Source organism: Macaca mulatta, chromosome 1 (assembly GCF_049350105.2).
Source record: "Macaca mulatta isolate MMU2019108-1 chromosome 1, T2T-MMU8v2.0, whole genome shotgun sequence".
NCBI lineage: Eukaryota > Metazoa > Chordata > Mammalia > Primates > Cercopithecidae > Macaca > Macaca mulatta.
In genome coordinates, this window is record NC_133406.1 from 162,815,008 (window position 1) to 162,837,337 (window position 22,330).

At 38.2% G+C, this 22,330-nt stretch overlaps 1 protein-coding gene across 2 annotated transcripts in view; it reads left to right on the forward strand.

Moving 5' to 3' along the window:
* Positions 1-22,330, forward strand: part of USP33 (ubiquitin specific peptidase 33) — a 69,556-nt gene that overhangs the window by 37,611 nt on the left and 9,615 nt on the right. The window contains exons 11-21 of one of the 2 annotated variants that reach the window (XM_015143009.3): positions 1,820-1,960; positions 4,148-4,260; positions 5,388-5,560; positions 5,659-5,753; positions 6,691-6,724; positions 9,287-9,332; positions 9,875-10,055; positions 12,068-12,194; positions 13,097-13,266; positions 14,571-14,652; positions 16,006-16,114. In XM_015143009.3, coding sequence (XP_014998495.1) covers positions 1,820-1,960; positions 4,148-4,260; positions 5,388-5,560; positions 5,659-5,753; positions 6,691-6,724; positions 9,287-9,332; positions 9,875-10,055; positions 12,068-12,194; positions 13,097-13,266; positions 14,571-14,652; positions 16,006-16,114 — 1,271 coding nt within the window. The remainder of the gene's footprint in view (positions 1-1,819; positions 1,961-4,147; positions 4,261-5,387; positions 5,561-5,658; positions 5,754-6,690; positions 6,725-9,286; positions 9,333-9,874; positions 10,056-12,067; positions 12,195-13,096; positions 13,267-14,570; positions 14,653-16,005; positions 16,115-22,330) is intronic. The other variant, XM_015143013.3, reaches the window with a different exon arrangement.

The window sequence follows — 22,330 nt, forward strand, 5'->3', positions numbered from 1 at the left end:
CCCAGGCTAGAGTGCAGTGGCCGGATCTCAGCTCACTGCAAGCTCCGCCTCCCGGGTTCACGCCATTCTCTGGCCTCAGCCTCCCGAGTAGCTGGGACTACAGGCGCTGCCACCTCGCCCGGCTATTTTTTGTATTTCTTAGTAGAGACGGGGTTTCACCGTGTTAGCCAGGATGGTCTCGATCTCCTGACCTCGTGATCCGCCCATCTCGGCCTCCCAAAGTGCTGGGATTACAGGCTTGAGCCACCGCGCCCGGCCGGTTTGTTCTTATATATAGTAATTAGGGGATAACCTAAGTCAGGAGTCTGAGCTTTTAGGTGTTTTAAGGGCTTAATGAAAAAAATCTGGTGAAGTCTGTAAGGCACACAAACCTAAAATACTTACTCTCTGGTCCGTTAGAGGAAAAAATTGCCAACTCCCAATCTAAATCTCATTAACTTTATTCCCTTCAGAAAGTCCTAGAGTGAGTTGTTTTTTCACTCCCAATATTATGCAGTCTCATTTAGTCATGGTTGAAAAATTGAGAAATGCCTGTGTGAAAAACGATTTTGCATTATCTGGAAAAATTTCTGAGTACATCCCCTTTCAAGATCTCTTATGAACAATTCTCTTTTCTTCACTCAAATAGTTACTGAGCACATTCCCTTGCCCTGGAATATGTTAGGCACTAGGAATCCAAAGCAAACAATTAAGATAGCTCTTATATTTTCTTGATTCATCTTATAATTCTAAAAAAAGTATTTCCTGATGAAGTGGTGTGTTTTTTCTTTTATTACAGTAAGAACAAAATAATTTATGATTACTTTATACCTACATTTCTTTATTTTGATTATTATGTTAGTTTGGGAGAATAATCTGTTTTTCTTTCACATGGTTTTGAACTTCTAAAAAACTGTCCTGAATATCTTTTTTTTTTTTTTTCCATCTGAAACAGGGTCTCATTCTGTCACCCAGGCTGGAGTGCAGTGGCATGATCACATCTCACCACAGCCTCAACCTCCTGGGCTCAAGTGATCCTTGCACCTCAGCCTCTTGAGTAGCCGGGACTACAGGCGTACACCACCATGCCCAGCTAATTTTTAGATTTTTTTTGTAGAGGTGGGGGGTCTCATGATGTTGCCCAGTTTGGTCTTGAACTCCTGGGCTCAAGCAGTCTTCCCATCTTGGCCTCCCAGTGTTGGGATTATAGGCGTTAGCCACCCAGCCTAGCCTCTTTTTTTTTTTTAATGCTATATTTGGACAAACAAGATCCTCTTTGGCTTTGTATTTCCACTGCTCACTTCCTAAACTGCCTGTAATAGTAGTATGTTATGAAGATTAGTTGGGGTCGGGCATGGTGGTTCACATCTATAATCCAAACACTTTGGGAGGCCAAAGTGGGTGGATCACTTGAGGCCAGGAGTTTGAGACCAACCTAGCCAACGTGGTGAAACCCCATCTCTACTAAAAATACAAAAATGAGCCGGGCCTGGTGGCACATGCCTGTAATCTCAGCTACTTGGGAGGCTGAGGCAGGAGAATTGCTTAAATCTGGGAGGTGGAGGTTACAGTGAGCTGAGATCGCACCTCTGCACTCCAGCCTGGGGGACAGAGGGAGACTGTGTCTCAAAATAAATAAAAAAACAAAAATTAGTTGGATTTCTGGGTAGAAGGTTACTGTTATTTTTCTTAGTGAGCACTTTGTTAAGTATTTAACTTGACATTTGTTAGTATGAATTGTGTTCAAAGTATCAAATTAAGAAACCTTTAAATTAACATTACTGGACAGTTAGAATAATTTTCCTATTTAGGGTAATAATACAAATTTTAAATCTTACAGAATATATCACTGATGTCCATTCGAATGACCTGTCTACACCACAAATCCTTCCGTCAAATGAAGGTGTTAATCCACGTTTATCAGCAAGCCCTCCTAAATCAGGCAATTTATGGCCAGGATTGGCACCACCACACAAAAAAGGTAAAAAGTTTCTCTTATTCAGTCTCTTTTGCTTTGGGTCTTAGTTTAAAATGATGGTTTTGATTCTTGATAATTTAAAGTGTTAATTATGAAATACGATTTGATCTTTTAAAATTGATAGCGTAATTTTACATAGACATGATTACAAATTTTGTGTGTTGGTACTCTGTTTTTAAAATTTTACATACAGTTGAATTCACTTTTTCTTGTGTAGAGCTGTATGAATTTTAACACCTGCAGCATAGATTCTTGTTACTCCACCACAAACGAAATACAGAACAGTTCTAACACCACAAAGAATTCCTGCATAGTACTACTTCGTAATCAGATCATCTCTCTACTCCTATGTTCTGGCATCCTTGATTCTCTTTTCTTATTGTTTTGCCTTTTCCTAGAATGTCATATAAATGGAATCATATAGTATGTAGTCTTTTGATTTTCTAAAATCTTTTTATATGTAGTCTTTTGAAACAGGTTTGCCTCTCAGGATAATGCATTTGAGATTCAGTCATGTTACTGCATGTCTGAATAGTTTGTTCCTTTTATTACCAAGTAATATTTCTTTTTGTTTTGTTTTGTTTTGTTTTGAGACGGAGTCTCACTGTCGCCCAGGCTAGAGTGGAGTGGTGCAACCTTTGCTCACTGCAGTCTCCGCCTGCCAGGTTCAAGCAATTCTCCTGCCTCAGCCTCCCAAGTAGCTGAGACTACAGGTGTGCGCCACCATACCTGGCTAATTTTTTGTGTTTTTAGTAGAGATGGACCATGCTGGTCTCGAACCCCTGACCTCGTGATCTGCCCGGCTCTGCCTCCCAAAGTGCTGGGATTACAGGCGTGAGCTACCGTGCCTGGCCTAGTATTTCATTTTTTATGGGTATACCACTATTTATTTACTTACTCATTGGTGGACTTTTGAATTGTTTCCAATTTTTGGCAATTATGAATAATGTTGGTCTAAAATTTATGTACAGGTTTTTGTAAGAACATGTTTTCATTTGCCTAGGACAAATACCTAGAAGTGGGGTTACTGGGTTTTATGTTTGTTTAATGCTTATAGTTGTATTAAACTGCCAGACTTTTTACCAGAGTGTCTACCATTTAGTATTCCTTCCAGGTATATATGAGAGTTCCAGTATTATGTTTTCTTAGAAGAAAACATAGGAGAAAGTCTTCGTGGCCTTGAGTTAGACAAAGGGTTCTTAAAGACGTTAGAAGCATGATCCATTAAAGAAAAAAATTAAAAATTTTTGTTGACAAAGGACATTCAGAGAATGGGAAGATAAGGTTGGATATATTTATAAATCATACAGCTAGCAAAGGACATGTATCCAGAAATATATAAAGAACTCTTAAAAACTTTAAATAATGGAATCTTTTCTTCAAATAAAGCCTTGCTTGGAAACCAAAACAAATAAGTGAAAACAGAATTGCTCTGAAATCAGGATAGGGAGACTGAACCCCTTCTATTTCATCTTCAGCCTGATGATGACTTTCATCATCTTTCCCTCACTTTCTAACCTCTTTGCCTCTTCTTTTGACTTGTAGAACATTTAAATAACATCCCAGTGATGAATATTGTGCTAATTTAGAATTTGTTCCTTTTCTTATATGAATTTGTTCCCTTTCTTACATTTATGGTGGCCAACGATCATACTTTTAAAAAAACAACAGGCCAGGCGCGGTGGCTCACACCTGTAATCCCAGCACTTTGGGAGGCCAAGGCAGGCAGATCATGAGGTCAGGAGATCAAGACCATCCTGGCTAACATGGTGAAACCCTGTCTCTACTGAAAATACAAAAACTTAGCTGGGCGTGGTGGCAGGCACCTGTAGTCCCAGCTACTTGGGAGGCTGAGGCAGGAGAATGGCGTGAACCCGGGAGGCGGAGCTTGCAGTGAGCCGAGATTGTGCCACTGTACTCCAGCATGGGTGACAAGGCGAGACTCCGTCTCAAAACAAAACAATAACAACAACAAACATCTTAAGCCTTGTCTGCTTAGTTTCTTTTCTTTTTTTAATGCTTATGCTCTTTTGAAGAGTATTTTGAAAATTTCCTTATCAACACAGTAAGTTTTACAGTTTAAGGATTCTAGAGATCATATACAAGTAAGATTGACAAGACAAAAAAAGATTCCAGAGAAAAATGTGAAGAGCTGCTTTGATTTTTTTTTTTAATGTTTTTCAATCCTAGCTCAGTCTGCATCTCCAAAGAGAAAAAAACAGCACAAGAAATATAGAAGTGTTATTTCAGACATATTTGATGGAACAATCATTAGTTCAGTGCAGTGTCTGACTTGTGACAGGGTGAGTATGAGGGTATTAGAATACACAGAAAATTCCTGTCAAATGCTCTTTAAAAATATGACAAGATGATGTGAAAAGTTTAATTCCTTCTCTTTGCTATTGATGATCATACATGCATTTATTGTGTTTACATCAATACAAATTGATTCTAGGTGTAGAATTTACTTTTTTGGAAGTAGCAGCATCCTGTTTAAAGGATAGTGACCCATCATTGGACAGGCACATATTATCCTTCGCCATCTATTTTGGTTACATATAAAGGCGAGAAGTTGCTCAGCAACAAGAATTAGTAACACCTGCATATTCTCCCAGGCTGATGAAATTTGTGTACTGGGAATTTGTTGATATTCACAGGTACAAAGCTGTGAATGTATCTTTTATATTTGGTTATAATATGGTTTGTAAATATTTTTCCATGTTTAGGTTGGTACTCAGATACTAAAGGTAGTATCAAATTCATAGACAATAACCAAGGCATAAATTAAAATCATGAATTTTTAAATAACACTTCAATCCTTCAAAGTTTCTTTGAGCTTTTCTTAAGTACAGTTTTACTTTAGTGCAATGATGAATGTGAAATAACATCTCAAAAACAAAAAAGATTTCAATTATTGTGTTGGAATCTCAAGTCAGATCTAAGAACTTTCAATAGGATCGTTTTAATGTAGGTTATTTTGGTACTAAATATTTAAGTGAAATTATCAGACATAGTTTTAGCTATTTAAAATTAGATGCCAAGTTTTGCCTCAGGCTTTTTAAAAAAAACATTTTAAAACTACCATCAAGGTCAGTTTTCAAAAATAAATACAATAGTGCTTAAGAGTTTGGACCTCAAGATGCAGTGGCTGGATTTGGGGTGTTTAATGCTGCAACATCTGTGATTGTAATGGGGATGCTAATAGCTACTGCACAGGGCTTATGTGAAGATACCTGATACAGAGCAAGTGTTGTTTTTTTTTTTTTTTTTTTTTTTTCTATTTTGACTATTAAAGCTGTTCAATTTGTGTGTGTGTTTTTTTTGTTTTTCGTGTTTAAACATGCTTTGATCTTTAGAGTCTAAAATCTAACCTTGTAAATGTTTTGCTGCATTATGTTCATCCCATTTTTAAAACACGAAACAATTTTAGGTGTCTGTAACCCTCGAGACCTTTCAAGATCTGTCCTTGCCAATTCCTGGCAAGGAAGACCTTGCTAAGCTGCATTCATCAAGTCATCCAACTTCTATAGTCAAAGCAGGATCATGTGGCGAAGCATATGCTCCACAAGGGTGGATAGCTTTTTTCATGGAATATGTGAAGAGGTATGCATTTATTTTCTTTGTATTACATGATTGTTAAAACTGCTGTTTCTGCTGTACTGGCAGAACACTTCCTTTTTTTTCTATCAATGATGTTTCAGGTTTGTTGTCTCATGTGTCCCTAGCTGGTTTTGGGGTCCAGTAGTAACCTTGCAAGATTGTCTTGCTGCCTTCTTTGCCAGAGATGAACTAAAAGGTAAGAAATACAGTAATATCTATGGCTAAATTGTTGTAGGTGAATCTAAAATACAAGTGGGACTAAATAATAAAATGTATTCATGAAAGCTAAGTTTTAAGACAGCTTAATAGTAATTTCACATATTGGCATTAGGTTAGTGTCCACCTTGATGATATAAATATAACAAGAAAAATCACATCCTTAAGTAATTCATGTGAATTCCTGCAGTATAAGACAAATGATAGGTGAAATTTTTTTTTTTTTTTTGAGACGGAATCTCGCTCTGTTGCCCAGGCTGGAGTGAGTGAAGTGGCACAATCTCCGCTTACTGCAAGCTCCACCCCCCTAGGTTCATGCCATTTTCCTGCCTCAGCCTCCTGAGTAGCTGGAACTACAGGTGCCCGCCACCACGCCCGGCTAATTTTTTTGTATTTTTAGTAGAGACGGGGTTTCACAATGTTCACCAGGATGGTCTCAATCTCCTGACCTTGTGATCCACCCATCTCGACCTCCCAAAGTGCTGGGATTACAGGCGTGAGCCACTGCGCCCGGCAGTGAAATGTTTTAAAGCTGTTCTGAGATCCATAGAAGGGCAAACTCAATCAAAATAATGGACTTATTTATGTGTCTGTAATTGTGAACTACTCCATATCATTTAAGGTCATTCACTATTTTTGTGTATCTAGTACCTTGCTTTGACATATGACAGGCACTCAGTAAGTTTTGTTCAATGAATAAATGAAAAAGATACTATTTGAGGTAGGTCTTCAATGTTGGCAGGAGTTAAGGGAGGGGAAGGTAAACAGTAACCTGATTCATGAGCATAGACTGAAAAAAGGGAACCTTGTTTTACTGTGGTGGGAGGTCAGCATGGGGCAAAATCAAAGAATTATAGGACCATAATAAGCAATTTGCTGTTAATTTGAAACCAATGCCACATCTGTTTTATTTGCAGGTGACAATATGTACAGTTGTGAAAAATGCAAAAAGTAAGTGACATTGACAGTGCTTTTAATTTCATGTTGTGTATTTTTCTTGGTTTTTAGAATTGGGTATGTGGAGTTAAATTTGCACTGTATTTAGAAAAATATAGGCCAGAAAGCTTTATGCTAGTAATAATAGAGATTAGCTGTTTTGTGAAACAAATGTAAGGTAAAAATTTGACAGATTTAATAGGCTTATCTAAGATGTGAGAGAGTATATTTTGAGGGATGAAATCTGTACGTGATTTTGCATAAAACGTTTTCCTAAGTAAGGCAATATTTTCTTCTGAATTACGATTTTAACAGGCTAGATTCAGGAAGTAAAAGGTACAAAGTTTCAGATCTACATAAAATTCCTAAAGGTTATACCAACTTCAATGTTATCTGCTGTTACAGTGGCAGACAAAAAAGAGAACTAAAGTCTGATTTTGTTTACATCTACTACCAGCTGCCTTTTTCTATCTTGTAATCAATTTAGACTTTCAATGCTTCTTAGTGGTAAGTCAGAAAAAAGTGTTGGAAGACTTGGCGAAAAGCAACTATTTGTGAGGCAGAGTGAACTGGAAATTTCTTCTCAATCTCTATAATAGACATGCAACGGCCTGCTAATAAGATCTGGGATAATACAGACTTCTACTTCTTGGCAGTAACCTCAAGGAAACATTGATCTGAAACTGATCATGACATGACAGAAAGGAATGGTATACTATTTGGTTGATAAAGATGAGAAAGCTGACTTCTACTTTTGGAGACATTTTATCACTTTGTTCTTGAAGCCCTAGCTGCCTGCTGTTAAGGGAGTTGGCTTGGAAAGGGATTGTTTCTTGTAAAGTAAAGCATACTAGGAAAAAGATAACAGGGAAGATGGAAAAGAACCTTGCATCTACCTCCAAATTCAAAGTAGAGATCTGTCGAATGTGTATTAATTTTGATTATTAATAATAACCGTCCTTTATCTTTTTACCACATGTAAGAATAAAGTTTTTTTTTTTTTTCCGTTTGAGACATAGTCTCATTCTATCACCAAGGCTGAAGGTTCACTAGCATGATAACAGCTCTTTGCAGCCTCAGCTTCCTGGTCACAAGTGATCCTCCTGCCTCAGCCTCTGAAGTAGCTGGGACTACAGATGCATGCACCATGCCTGGCTAATTTGTATTTTTTGTAGAGATGGGGTTTATGTTGCACAGGCTGGTCGCAAAGTCCTTGGCTCACAACGATTTGCCAACATTGGCTTCTCAAAATGCTGAAATTACAAGCATGAGCCACTGTGCCCGGCCAAGACTTTTTTTTTTTTTTTTTTTTTGAGAAGGAGCCTTGCTCTGTCACCCAGGCTGGAGTGCAGTGGTGTAATCTCAGCTCACTGCAACCTCTGCCTTCTGGGTTCAAGCAATTTTCCCTGCCTGAACCTCTTGAGTAGCTGGGATTACAGGTGTTCGCCATCACACCCAGCTAATTTTTGTATTTTTAGTAGAGATGGGGTTTTGCCATATTGGTCAGGCTGGTCTTGAACTCCTGACCTCAGGTGATCTGCCCACCTCGGCCTCCCAAAATGCTGGGATTATAGGCATGAGGCATGGTGCCTGGCTAAGATTTTGATATATTAACTTGAACTACACATTTTATAAAACTGAGATTTTGCTTTATCTGGTTTTACTTAATATCTAGATATTTTAAAGGCATAGCCACACCATAGACAGTAGCACATTTGTTAAAACAATTTTCGCCAAAGAGTTTTATAACTTTCTAAATTTTTGATTACTGATACCTTGGTTTAAATTACTATTATTATTTTTTGAGATGGAGTCTTGCTCTGTCACCAGGCTGGAGTGCAGTGGCACGATATTGGCTCACTGCAGCCTCCGCCTCGACCACCTCAGTAGCTGGGACTACAGGCACGTGCCACCATGCCCGGCTAATGTTTTGTATTTTAGTAGACATGGGGTTTCACCGTGTTGACCAGGATGGTCTCAATCTCCTGACCTTATGATCTGCCCGCCTTGGCCTCCCAAAGTGCTGAGATTACAGGCGTGAGCCGCCGCACCCGGCCAGTTTAAATTATTTTTTACAATAAGGGACTCCAGTGTTTTGATTAAGATATTTAATGTATACATGTAACATAATTCAGTGGCAAGTATTTCTAGTCTGATATCTTTTGTCTCTGCCTTGCCTTGCCTTGCCTTGCCTTGCCTTGCCTTGCCTTCCCCTTCCCCTTCTCCTTCCCCTTTCCCTTCCCCTTCCCCTTCCGTTTCTTTCTTTTCTTGTTCTGTTTTTTTTTTTTTTTTCAGACAGGGTCTCACTCCAGCCCAGGCTGGGGTACAATGGTGCGATCTCAGCTCTCTGCAAACTTCGCCTCCTGGGTTCAAGTGATTCTCCTACCTCCGCCTCCTGAGTATCTGGGACTGCAGGCATGTGCCACCATGCCTGGCTAATTTTGTATTTTTAGTAGAGACGGGATTTCACCATGTTGGCCTGGCTGGATCTCTGCATTTTCTAAAAGATTTTTGCTGCAAATTTAAATATACTAAGTTTTTTTGTAGACTAATTGATTTTCTCTTTTCTCCCCTTAGGTTGAGAAATGGAGTAAAGTTTTGTAAAGTACAAAAGTTTCCTGAGGTATGGACATTATTTTAGCTCAACTTGTATTATGTGGTAGGAACATAGAGTATTAATGTAACAAAATGTAGTAATAAATTCTCTTTGCTTGGTTAAAGAATTGAATGGTTGCTGTGCGTGCCTTTTTAAGATTATTCATTTTTAAAATATTAAGTTAAATACCGTAAGTGTCCTTTAACAGTGTGCTATGTTGAACAAAGTGTAATCATACTCGCAGGATCTTGCCAGGTCTAAAGTGTAAAATTAGAAAAACAAATAGCAGTGAACTTAGAAAGTACCTTGTTTCACCATTTCCATATTTTTAACATCTCTGGAAGCAGGTTATAATTGCAGATTAATACTTAACCTTGACACTTCAGTATATATTGAATAGACTCCTTTAGCATTTAAAACTAAATAAAAATGTAAATAACTTTATAATTGTATTTTGATTGAACACCTCAGTTTCTTGCTTGTTGAATAAAAGTATTACTAAGTTTTACCTATTATAATGCTTTTTGTTTTCTGTATTGACAAATTAGTTTTGAATTTTATTCTTTTAGATTTTATGCATCCACCTTAAAAGATTCAGACATGAACTAATGTTTTCCACCAAAATCAGTACCCATGTTTCATTTCCACTGGAAGGCTTGGATCTTCAGCCATTTCTTGCTAAGGATAGTCCAGCTCAAATTGTGACTTATGATCTTCTGTCAGTCATTTGCCATCATGGAACTGCAAGTAGTAAGTATATAGGTTTAACAGATGTTCCTAGATTAAAAAAAAAAATTAAAATAAGCCTAGGGATGGTGGCTCATACCTGTAATACCAGCCTTTTGGGAGATGGAGGTGAGAGAATCACTTAAAGCCAGGAGTTTCAGACCAGCCTGGGCAACATTGTGAAACCCCATCTCTACAAAAAAAAAAAAAAAGTTAAACATCCTAATTGATCTTTTAAATAATATCTGAATATCTAAAAGAAAAAAACATTAAAAACAGATGTTACTGCTAATTGTTAAAAACATGTCAATTTTATGAAATTAAATATTTTTACTATGATGTTTCCAATATTGAAAATTGTATACAGTTAAATAATAAGGCATTAACATGATTTGTTTTGTTTTTTTTTTTTTTTGAGACGGAGTCTTGCTCTGTTGCCAGGCTGGAGTGCAGTGGCACATACTTGGCTCACTGCAACCTCCACCTCCCGTGTTCACACCATTCTCCTGCTTCAGACTCCCAAGTAGCTGGGACTACAGGCGCCTGCTACCACACGCGGCTAATTTTTTGTATTTTTAGTGGAGACAGGGTTTCACCGTGTTAGCCAGGATGGTCTCGATTTCTTGACCTCATGATCCCCTGCCTCGGCCTCCCAAAGTGCTGGGATTACAGGTGTGAGCCACCACGCCTGGCCCTAACATGATTTTTTACTGGGTTTTTTTAAGATTATGTGTTCTAACTGGGTGTGGTGGCTCACACCTATAATCCCGCACTTTGAGAGGCCGAGGCAGGTGGATCATCTGAGGTCAGGAGTTCGTGACCAGCCTGGTCAACATGATGAAACTCTGTCTCTACTAAAAATACAAAAAATTAGCTGGGCATGGTGGTGGGTGCCTGTAATCTCAGCTAGTCGGGAGGCTGAGGTAGGAGAATAGCTTGAACCCCGAAGGTAGAGGTTGCAATGAGCCGAGATTGCACCATTGCACTCCAGCCTGGGCAACAAGAGTGAAGCTCTGTCTCAAAAAAAAAAAAAAGATAATGTTTTCTAATAACTAGGTGTTTGTGGGGGTTCAGTCAGGCTGGTGGGAAAAATTGTAGTTATAGAAAATATACACAAACCCTTCTGGAGGGCTGGGAGTTTTTACGTATAGTACTTGGCTGAAGGCAGCCTTGTCCCCTTAGTTAAATAAATTAGAGTAGAAACAAAGGAATATGGGGAGTTTATCTAACTAGCTTGTTTACCCATGTGGTCCTAAGACTAACCTTTGCTTTACTGGGTGCTTAATTGCTTTCCACTTGGAATGTTTACAATGTCATTTACCCTCTAGTAGTGCTGACTCAAGGCTTTGTCAGTTAATCTGTACTGAACAAATGCGAGTCTCACTGGCTGGTTGAGGCTTTGGTTGCAACTGCTTACAGCACTCTTCTTGAAGTCTGTAAGTGGCCCAGATGCTCAGCTGGACTGGCAAAGCAGAATATCTGTGTCAGTGTACTTTATTCATCTGTCACTGGGTCAGGGTCTGCGGGACAGACCCTGGCAGGTGTTGGTGACTCATGTCTATAATCCCAGCACCTTTGTAGGCTGAGCAGAAGGATCACTTGAGACTAGGAGTTTGAGAACAGCCTGGACAACATGGCAACACCCCATCTCTAAAAAAATAAAAATAAATTCGCTGGTTGTGGGGATGTGCACCTGTGGTTCCAATTACTCAGGAGGCTGAGGCAAGAGGATGGCTTGAGCCCAGAAATTTGAGGCTGCAGTGACCTGTGATCCCTTCACTGCACTCCAGCTTGGGGAACAGAGCAAGACTGTCTCTTAAAAAATAAAAAAAAATAAAAAAATTTAAAAAAAATTACATGTTCTGTCATCAAGTGATGAAGGAATGGTGGCAAGCATGCAAATTGAAAAAAAAATACAAGCATAGTTCTTCCTATATTCCAGCTACTGTGCTAGGCACTGGAAATATAAAATGTTTATCTTCCTTTCTTGTGTTGTTTTTGTATTACTGTAATGATTTCTTTTCCCTCAAATTCAGGTGGACACTATATAGCCTACTGCCGAAACAATCTAAATAATCTCTGGTATGAATTTGATGATCAGAGTGTCACTGAAGTTTCAGAATCTACTGTACAAAATGCAGAAGCTTATGTTCTTTTCTATAGGTAATGGAAATAGCTATAGATGTGAAAGAACATCTCACAGTTTGGGCTTATCAGTGATTAGAAATTGTTTTCCTCCTATTTCATTACAGTAAAATACAGTAAAAGGCTGTATATGTAGAATGATTCTTTGTTCAGAAAATGCTAAATCATTTACTTGAAGAGCAAAGGGATTTATTTTGTTTTAGAAAGATTAATTTTAGGGCTGGGCGTGGTGGCTCACGCCTGTAATCACAGCACTTTGGGAGGCCGAGGTGGGTGGATCACAAGGTCAGGAGTTCAAGACCAGCCTGGCCAAGATGGTGAAACCCTGTCTCTACTGAAAATACAAAACTTAGCCAGGCATGGTGGCAGTCGCCTGTAATCCCAGCTACTCAGGAGGCTGAGGCAGGAGAATGGTGTAAACCCGGGAGGCGGAGCTTGCAGTGAGCTGAGATCTGGTCACTGCACTCCAGCCTGGGCGACACACTGAGACTCCATCTCAAAAAAAAAAAAAAAGTTGTAATTTAAAAATTAGGCATTGATGGTCTGAATTAAGTACCAAATTTTCTCCTAAAGTAGCTAATAATGGAAGTATTACTATAAAAATATTTGGTATTTTTTAGCATCTTATAAAAGAAGGTGCTAGCTCCTGAAACAGAAGCAGATTAATTATTTAGCTTGATCTTATTAACAAACATTTGAATGCTTACTGTGTTCCAGTAGTTATGTGGATACCCGTAGATAGGATACAGTGTCATCCCTATGGGTATATAATGTATTTGGTGGATAATACAAAGTATATTTCTCTTGAAATTCCCAAGACCTAATAGTGTTAATATGTGTGCTGAATCTAATAGGAAGAAAAATCCATCTACTAGTAATGTAGTAAAATGCATATTGAATTTAATCATTGTTGTTAATAGGAAGAGCAGTGAAGAGGCACAAAAAGAGAGGAGAAGGATATCAAATTTGTTGAACATAATGGAACCAAGCCTCCTTCAGTTTTATATTTCTCGACAGTGGCTAAATAAATTTAAGACCTTTGCCGAACCTGGCCCTATTTCAAATAATGACTTTCTTTGTATTCATGGAGGTAAGAAATCCTGTAATGCAAAGCAGTGGTAGAAGTTTGCTGTAAAATAATTTGCAAATTAGGAGAGCCAAGAATTTTCCTCACACACTTATTTCCTATTTCCCCACCTGCTTTCAAACTTAATGGTTTGAGAAATTCACCTGTCCTTTTTAATTATAGATAATCTCTAGCTTCTTTATTGAACATATATTTACTGAGTACATGCTTTCTAAACTTTTTGCTAGTGCCTAAGGACACTAAAGATCCTTTTTCTTCTGTGAAAGCTCTAATTTCATAGTAGAGTCAGATACATAAAACAGCTGTTTACATTACAGTGAGCTCCTCCATTACACATCATTTTTCCTACTTGAGGCATTCCTGTGCTGGTGATTTTATCTGCTAGCTATATTGGTGGTTCTTAACCCCATTGTCTAAATGAATAGCTGTTTTTTTTTCCCAAGTATGGAAATGTATCTGGGATTTAACAAAAAAAAGCCTCATAATTAAATGTAACTTTGGCCCTTGTGAGATTGACTGTGTTAATGTTTGTTACTACAATAAATAGGACCTTTGTATGATGCTGATTAAACTTCAGGGTTGAAGATGGGATATTCATGGTAATTATGTTTGTAGTGAAACCAAAAGGGATAGGGATACCTGTATTGGACATAGAAATTTTACGGTGTATGTTCATCTTGAGAAAACACAATCACCAAAAATGCTTTATAATTACCTTTCTTGGGAGAGAGAATGTAAGAACAATGATTGAGCTGGGTGCAGTGGCTCACACCTGTAATGCCAGTGTCTCAGGAGGCTGAGGCAGGAGGACTCCTTGAGCCCTAGAGTTTGAGGTTGCAGTGAGCCATGGTCATGCTGCTGCACTCCAGCCTGGGTGACAGAGTGAGACCTTGACTCAAAAATGGCCAGACACAATGGCTCATGCCTCTAATCCCAGCACTTTGGGAGGCCAAAGCAGGAGGATCATTTGAGTTCGTGATTTCGAGACCAGCCTAGGCAACATAATGAGAGCCTGTTTCTACAAAAAAATAAAAAAGTTAGCTGGGTGTGTTGAAGCATGCCTCTAGTCCCAGCTACTCAGGAGGCGGGTGTGGGAGGATCCCTTGAGCCCAGAAATTTTGAGGCTGCTGTGAGCCATGATCATGCCACTGTACTCTCTAGACTGGGTGACAGAACAAGACCCTGCCACTTAAAAAAACAATGAGGATTGATCAGTCATTTAGTTATTGTTAAAAAAATGAGTTTAATCTTTGAAAGGAATATAATTAAAAGCATGAGACAAATATGTTTAAATTTTTTTTTTTTAGGTGTTCCTCCAAGAAAAGCTGGTTATATTGAAGACCTGGTTTTGATGCTGCCTCAGAACATTTGGGATAACCTATATAGCAGGTTTGTTTTTTAAATCAGACCATACAGTGTTGTGAAAGTCAGTTAAACTGGTTAAAAGGGGATTGGATTATTTCACAGATGCTCCCTGTGCTCTATGTTTATTCTTTTTCCTTCACTTATTCATTATAAAGTGTGAGTAGGAAGACTTTGTAGCTACTGTGGCATAGTCTGGATAATTAATTTTAATTTTTTTGTTCTAATTATCTGTCTGCAAAGGTATGCTGTGGTAATTTAAGTACTTTCTTTAAAATATTTTGCATATCCCCACACTAAAATTTTACATATGTATATACTCCCACAATTGAGTATCTTACTCTTAAATTGTAAATTTTTTTTTTCTTTTTTTTGAGACAAGGTCTTGCTCTGTTACCCAGGCTGGAGTGGAGTGGCATGATCTCGGCTCACTGCAGCCTCTACCTCCTAGGCTCAAGTGGTCCTCTCGCTTCAGCCGGCCGAGTAACTGGGATCACAGGCATGCATCACCATGTCTGGCTAATTTTGGGGTTTTTTTTTTTTTTTGTAGAGATGGGGTTTCGCCATGTGCCCGGGCTGGTCTTGAACTCCTGGGCTCAAGCCATATGGCCACCTCGGCCTCCCAAAATACTGGGATTACGGGCATGCACCACTGGGCCTGGCCTTAACAATGTAAATTTAAAAATTTTAAGATGGAGTCTCACTCTGTCACCCAGTCTGGAGTGCAGTGGTGTGATCTCGGCTCACTGCAACCTCTGCCTCCCAGTTTCAAGTGATTCTTGTGCCTCAGCCTCCTAAGTACGTGGGATTACAGGCGCACGTCTCCACGCCTGGCTAATTTTTATATTTTTAGTAGATACGGGGTTTCACCATGTTGGCCAGGTTGATCTTGCAACTTCCTACCTTTATTTTAAAACATTTTGCGCCACTAATTTCTTACTAATTATGTTTTCTTTAATTAAATATTGAAAATAATTCATACATTCAGTGCTTCTTAATTGAGAGGCCAGGGGAGGCCTTCATTTGATGAAAACTTGACTATAACTGTGATGTGTAATTTAACATTTATGTGTTGTATGATAATTTTTGAAATCACTTCTTTTACTTTGTTATTGACTCTAACATTTTGGAGCAGAAGTAAGGGAAAGTTGAAATATAGATAAAGCAAGTTAAGCAATAAACTGATGAAGTCACTGAACTTAACATAATAACAAGTCCTCATATAGTTTTTGGTTTTTACATTACTTTGAAAATTTTATTAAGAGAATTTATTTTTACTGGGTATTTGGCCACTGACTTAAACGTTAGAAACAAACTTCCTAGAACATAAGCTTTCTTAAGATTGCCATAATTTTAATTCTTAAATTTTTCATGCTTTAGGTATGGTGGAGGACCAGCTGTTAACCATCTGTACATTTGTCACACTTGCCAAATTGAGGCGGAGAAAATTGAAAAAAGAAGAAAAACTGAGCTGGAAATTTTTATCCGGGTAAAAAAATGATGCTTTTTAAATTGATCTAGGATAAAGATGAAGACCTGACAATTATCAGAGCTATATGATATTAATAAAATGATTGGATGAAAGAGTTGTAATAGATTTCAAGTGTTCTAGGTGCATAATGGTGAATGACCTCAGGCAGTTCACTACAGTTCTGTTGAGTTATGTTCTCCCTTTGTGTTTTTTTTGTGTGTGTGTGTATGGGACAAAATCTTGCTCTGTCGCCCAGGCTGGAGTGCAGTGGTGCAATCTCGGCTCACAGCAACCTCTGTCTCCTAGGTTCAAGCGATTCTTCTGCCTCAGCTTCCCAACCCAACTGGCGTGCCCCACCACGCCTGGCTAATTTTTGTATTTTTAGTAGAGACAGGGTTTTGCCGGGTTGGCCATGCTGGTCTCGAACTCCTGACCTCATGTGATCCACTGTATTGGCCCCACGAAGTGTTGGGATTATAGGCATGAGTCACTGCGCTTGACCCCTTTGTGGGTTTTTGTTTTTATGGATTGACAATACTTTTTTTTTTTTTTTTAATGTATTGGCACTGGCAGAAATCTTACTGAAATGGAAAATTACAGGTTTTCTTAAGTTAGTATTGTCTGTAGTCTATCCAGACTGCATGTACTACTTTCATTCTTTTGTGAGATATATTATTGTTTTGTTTTTTTGAGAGACTCCTGAGCTTATAAATATACCCATTTTTCACAAACTGAGCATATTATGAGGTGTCCCTTAATTGTAAGCAACAGAAAGTGTGGTCATAAAATCAAAAGCACGAACAACCAGGTTTTATGGGCAAGGACTAGTACCCTTGCAATTATCGAGGTAGCAAGAAGTTTCTGCAGTGCTGCTGTCAGTAACATAGCTCCAACTATTTAAGACACTTGAAAAACTGGATCACTTGAGAGACATGTTCATTGATAAATCTACTGAGACACTATTATGGGGAGGAGTAATATTGCAAGAAAAAAAATTCTTTTAGTAAAAGCAGGGGAGAAGATATTAAGCAGATCAAAATAAGATGTCCAGTATGTTTCATATTATTCCTTTCCTGCACATGTGTAGACATACACGCACACCTGCTTTTCCTCATTGATTCAGGGCTTTTTTTGTGTCCTTGCCTAAAGTAAAGTAAATTTTACATAAAAAAAGATATAGGTATAGATTTATTTATTTTACATGGGCTTCATTTACTTCTTGAATCTAAGGAAGCAAACTTTAGTTGAATATTAAAAATAGTTTTTTCTATCAATGCTTAAATAATGGCGAATGACTGTGTCTGTCAGGGTTTGATTAATAGAAGCTATTCTAAGTATTTTGAATAGAATCAGAATATAGGGAATGAGAGCGTTACATTACTATCGAAAGGACTGGGCAGTTGAGGCCAAGAAGACCACTGCTGACTTTCAGGAAATCTAGAAGTGGGATAGGGTTACCACATTGTGGGTGGGAGGAAAGCAGTGGCCAAGGATGGTGTTTTATAACCACACAGGGTAAAGATAACTTCTGTATAGTGAGTGGCATGAGCCCAATCAAGAGTGTTAGAGCCCAGGCAGAATGAGAAGGAATGCCCATATTGGCCTGACATTGGTGGCTACAAGGATATAGCATAGTGGTGGTAGTGGCAGTGAGCGATTGGTTCCATATGGGAAAATGATCAAGTCATAAGTGTAATGAGTGCCAAGTTTCCCATTGTCAGATGAGGAAGTTTCAAATATGGAAAAGGAGAAAACTAAACTGTACCTTGTATTGTTACTGGATTGGAGTTATGGGTATCTTTGTGAACTCGTGATAATAACTGAGTAAATATGGACGTGTACGTGTGTGTGTGTGTGTGTGTGTATGTGTGTGAGTATGCATGTATACAAACTTAATATTTCTTAACTCTCACTGAAAGTGCCTTGGATCAATGATTACTCCAGTAGGATTGATCATACCTGGCTCTCAGATATATATATATCTCTATATATTTATATAGATATCTATATATATAGATTGATTACTCCAATCTATTGATTACTCCAGTAGGATTGATCATACCTAGCTCTCTAGGTCTATCTAGATAGATCTGTATCTAGATCTGTATATGAAATATAGATAGAGCAGGTTAAGCAATAAACTGATAAAGTCACTGACCTTAATAAACAGATACAGGTCTATCTAGATAGGTCTATATCTGGATAGATCTATATGTAACTTTATATATAGAGAGAATATGTTCTATATATATAGAGAGAGAATATGTTCAATTCAAATGTATATAAAATATAGATACATACCTATAGATATATAGATATGTATATAGATGTAGATATATATCTATACATATAGATAGATATCTATACATATCTATGTATCTATATTTATATATTTCTGAATTTTATTTTAAAAGACAGGGTCTTATTCTGTCACCAGACTGGAGTGCAGTGGCTGGTCATAGTTCACTGTAACATTGAACTCCTAGGCTCAAGGCATCCTCCTGCCTCAGCATCCCGAGTAGCTAGGACTACAGATGCACACCACCATGTGTGGCTAATTAAAGAAAAATTTTTTTTGTAGAGACAGTGTCTTTCTGTCTTGCCCAGGCTGGTCTCTAATTCTGGCCTCAAGCAATTTTCCTGCCTCTGCCTCCGAAAGCTCTGGGATTACAAGCATAAACTACTGTGCCTAGCCTCAAAATAAATTATAGTAATATACAACCTCATTAAATAAAATAGGAGATATTGCATCCATATTGGTATAAATAAATAAATGAATAAATGGAAAGGATGAGGAATGGAATGTTTACATCATTTCAACTTAACTCCCTCATTAAACACTTATTAATTACAAAGGGAAAAGACTAAGTTTCAGCAGAGAATCCTGACACTATCTCGATGAAGATAAAATGAGCATCATTAAAAATGAAACAAATCAATTAGCTGGGTATGCTGGTGTATCCCTGTAAGTTCCAGTTATTCAGGAGGCAGAGGCAAGAGGATCACTTGAGCCCAGGAGTTTAAGACTAGCCTGGACAATGTAGCGAGACTTTGTATCTTAAAAGAAAGAAAAAAAGAAATGAAACAAATCAAAATTATGTGCCAGAATAGTGTACAATTAGAAGAACATGGCACCACTTCTTTGATACACAGGTGGATAACCTGAATCTCAAATGAGGAAAGTCACAAACTCAAACTGAGGGACATTTTATAAAACAACAAACTATTTGGAAGAAAGGAACATCTGTTCAACTTATTCTGAAATCAAACTAGGTAAAGAAAATTTCTTTGTATACTTGGAGTTTTCCTGTAAGTTTCAGATTGCTTCAGAGTTAAAAAAAATTCAAAACTGCATAAAGCCCTTGGAAACGATTTCAGCTGTCTGCCTATGACAATGCTCAGAAACGTGAGAAGCTACTGCTACTATCAGGACCCAAGTGAATTATTCAAGAGGATGCCCAGAAGACACAGGATGCTGCTGTTAAAGATGTTAGCTGTGTACAATACTAAGTGAGATTGGATTCTTTGGAAGATGCTTAGAAGTGGTGGCAAAACCCTACTTATGCTATCTGTGGATGCCTCAAGACTGCCCAAAGCTGCCACCAGAGGGGGAAATCGTTTTTCTTTCTCTTATACCTTTCATATATTTCATATATCATGGTTATATATAGTCTGGCATACTACTGGCAATGGATCCTGTAAAATGTAGGCTTGTCTTCACAGAAGGGAGTATATGAATAAATGAAAATGATGTTCGTTAACAGATAATACAGCACAGCCTACCCCTTTGTCAACCCAGCACCCATATGCACTTATACAACCAAACAACAGTGGCAACAATATCATGCTTCTGCCTGACGTAATACAACTAGGCTCCTGCACCAGTATGTGTTTCATTTGCCCTTTCCCCGTGTTTAGGAGACCCAAAGTCCCATCAGTCACTATACCTATTTCTAAATGGTATTCATAAATCTTTTAGTTCAGACAGTATAGTCACGCTTTTCCCTGTTATACTCTGTGATCTAAAGAATGAACTATAGGCCGGGCGCGGTGGCTCAAGCCTGTAATCCCAGCACTTTGGGAGGCCGAGACAGGCGGATCACGAGGTCAGGAGATCGAGACCATCCTGGCTAACACGGTGAAACCCTGTCTGTACTAAAAATACAAAAAAAAAAAAACTAGCCAGGCGAGGTGGCGGCACCTGTAGTCCCAGCTACTCGGGAGGCTGAGGCAGGAGAATGGCATGAACCCGGGAGGCGGAGCTTGCAGTGAGCTGAGATCTGGCCACTGCACTCCAGCCCGGGCGACAGAGCGAGACTCTGTCTCAGAAAAAAAAAAAAAAAAAAAAAATGAACTATAATGTTAACTACCAATATACCTTATGATAGTAGTCAAATGAAAAAAATAAATTGGTAGTTATTTCAACATCTGGTAAATATTTATAAATATGTACATGGAGCAAGGAAGAAATATGTATCTATAGCTAATCACTACTATTTCCTTATTTCCTCTGTTTTCAGCCAATACCTTGGCTGGTTGTAAATGTGTTTACCTCATAAAATAACCCAAGACCTTCATTTCTGAAGGGTTTGAACCCTTAGTAGTCTTGTCTGTATTAGATTTCTCTGAGTATGGAAATACTAAATGGTGCCTATAGTGGGTTGAATGGTGGTTCCCAAAAAGATATTTCCATACTCTAATCTCTGTAAATTAACCTTATTGGTGAATGTGACCTTACTTGAAAAAGGGGTATTTGCATATGTAAGGTTTTTTGAGATGAGATCATCCTCAGTTGTCTGAATGGGCCCTAAATCCAGTAAGTGACCTTTCACAGAGATACACAGCAGAGAGATACACAGAGAAGAGGTGAAAATCATGAAGATGGAGGCAGAGGTTGGAATGATACAGCTGCAAGGTAGAAGCTTTAGAAGCATGATAGGCAAGGAATGAGTCTTCCTCTAGAGCCTCTACAGGGAGAATGGTTCTGCTGACACTGGGATTTTGGATTTCTGGTCTCCAAAACAGAGAGAATGAATACCTTTTCATTTTCCAAATTTGTGGCACTTTGTTATAGCATTCCTCTGAAACTAATACAGTGGGTATAATCTGGTTTCCCAACATAATCCTCTGTTCCTATTATGTAGTAATGTAGTATTCATTTAATTTACCCTTTATAACTGGGATCAGTCATTGCAGCCAGTGCTGTAACCTCCTCTTTGCTTGCTGATTCAGTGACATGAGAAACTCAAAATGGCCAGGGGGCTGTCTCAACTTTCAGTCCAGTCAAATTGTTGTTGTGTTCCCTCGGGATACAAATCTTCCACATTTAGTAGAGGCCGAAGTTGTGAGTGTGGGAAGCAAAACTTTTGTGAATATGTCAGTAGGTAGTAGTAGATGAGCTCTCTTATTTCCTTTACCTGATTCCTAGGTTTATGTATTCTGGTTATGGGAAAAACCACCATATATTGGTATCTAATTTGGAGCATATACGTCATCGTGTAAGGTAGTACCAAACTCACAAAGTGTTGCCACCCGCACAAAAAAACTAAGTCCAGTAGGCCAACATCTTTTGCAAATGATAGCACATGGTAACATCAGTGAATTTTATGAAAGTAAGCCTATTTCTTCATTTCTTTTGTGTAAAATGAATTCCAAGGTCAGAGCCAGTGTAGGATATTATGGTTATGAATGAGTCATTCACTAAGTCCAAGAATAGTGGTACTTGGTAAAACACTGAGTTAGGAAGGTAGACCTAAATCCAGTGTAAGTTATAGGTGTTTAAAAATCATGTGTCATCAAAGGACTTGTATCCAGACTATATAAAGAACATACAACTCAATAAGTAAACAAATATTCCAATTGGAAAATAGGCAAAAGATTTGAATAGAAATTACCCTTAAGAAGATAGCGCTGATAAGCACCTAAAAAGTACACAGTCTCAGTCATTAGGGAATTCCTATGAATATCGATGAGGATGCAAAATGCTGTGTGCCAAATGATAAACAGTTTGGTAATTTCTTGTAGGTTCAACTCCTAGTACATGACCCAGCAATCCCACTCTTAGGTATTCATTCCAGAGAAATGAAAATTTATATTAACATAAAACATGTAAACAAATGTTTATGGCAGTATTGTTCATAATTGCCCAAAACTAGAAACAATTGAAATGTCTATCATCTGACAAATGGATAAACAAAATGTGTTATAGTTGTATAATAAAATGCTACTCAGCAG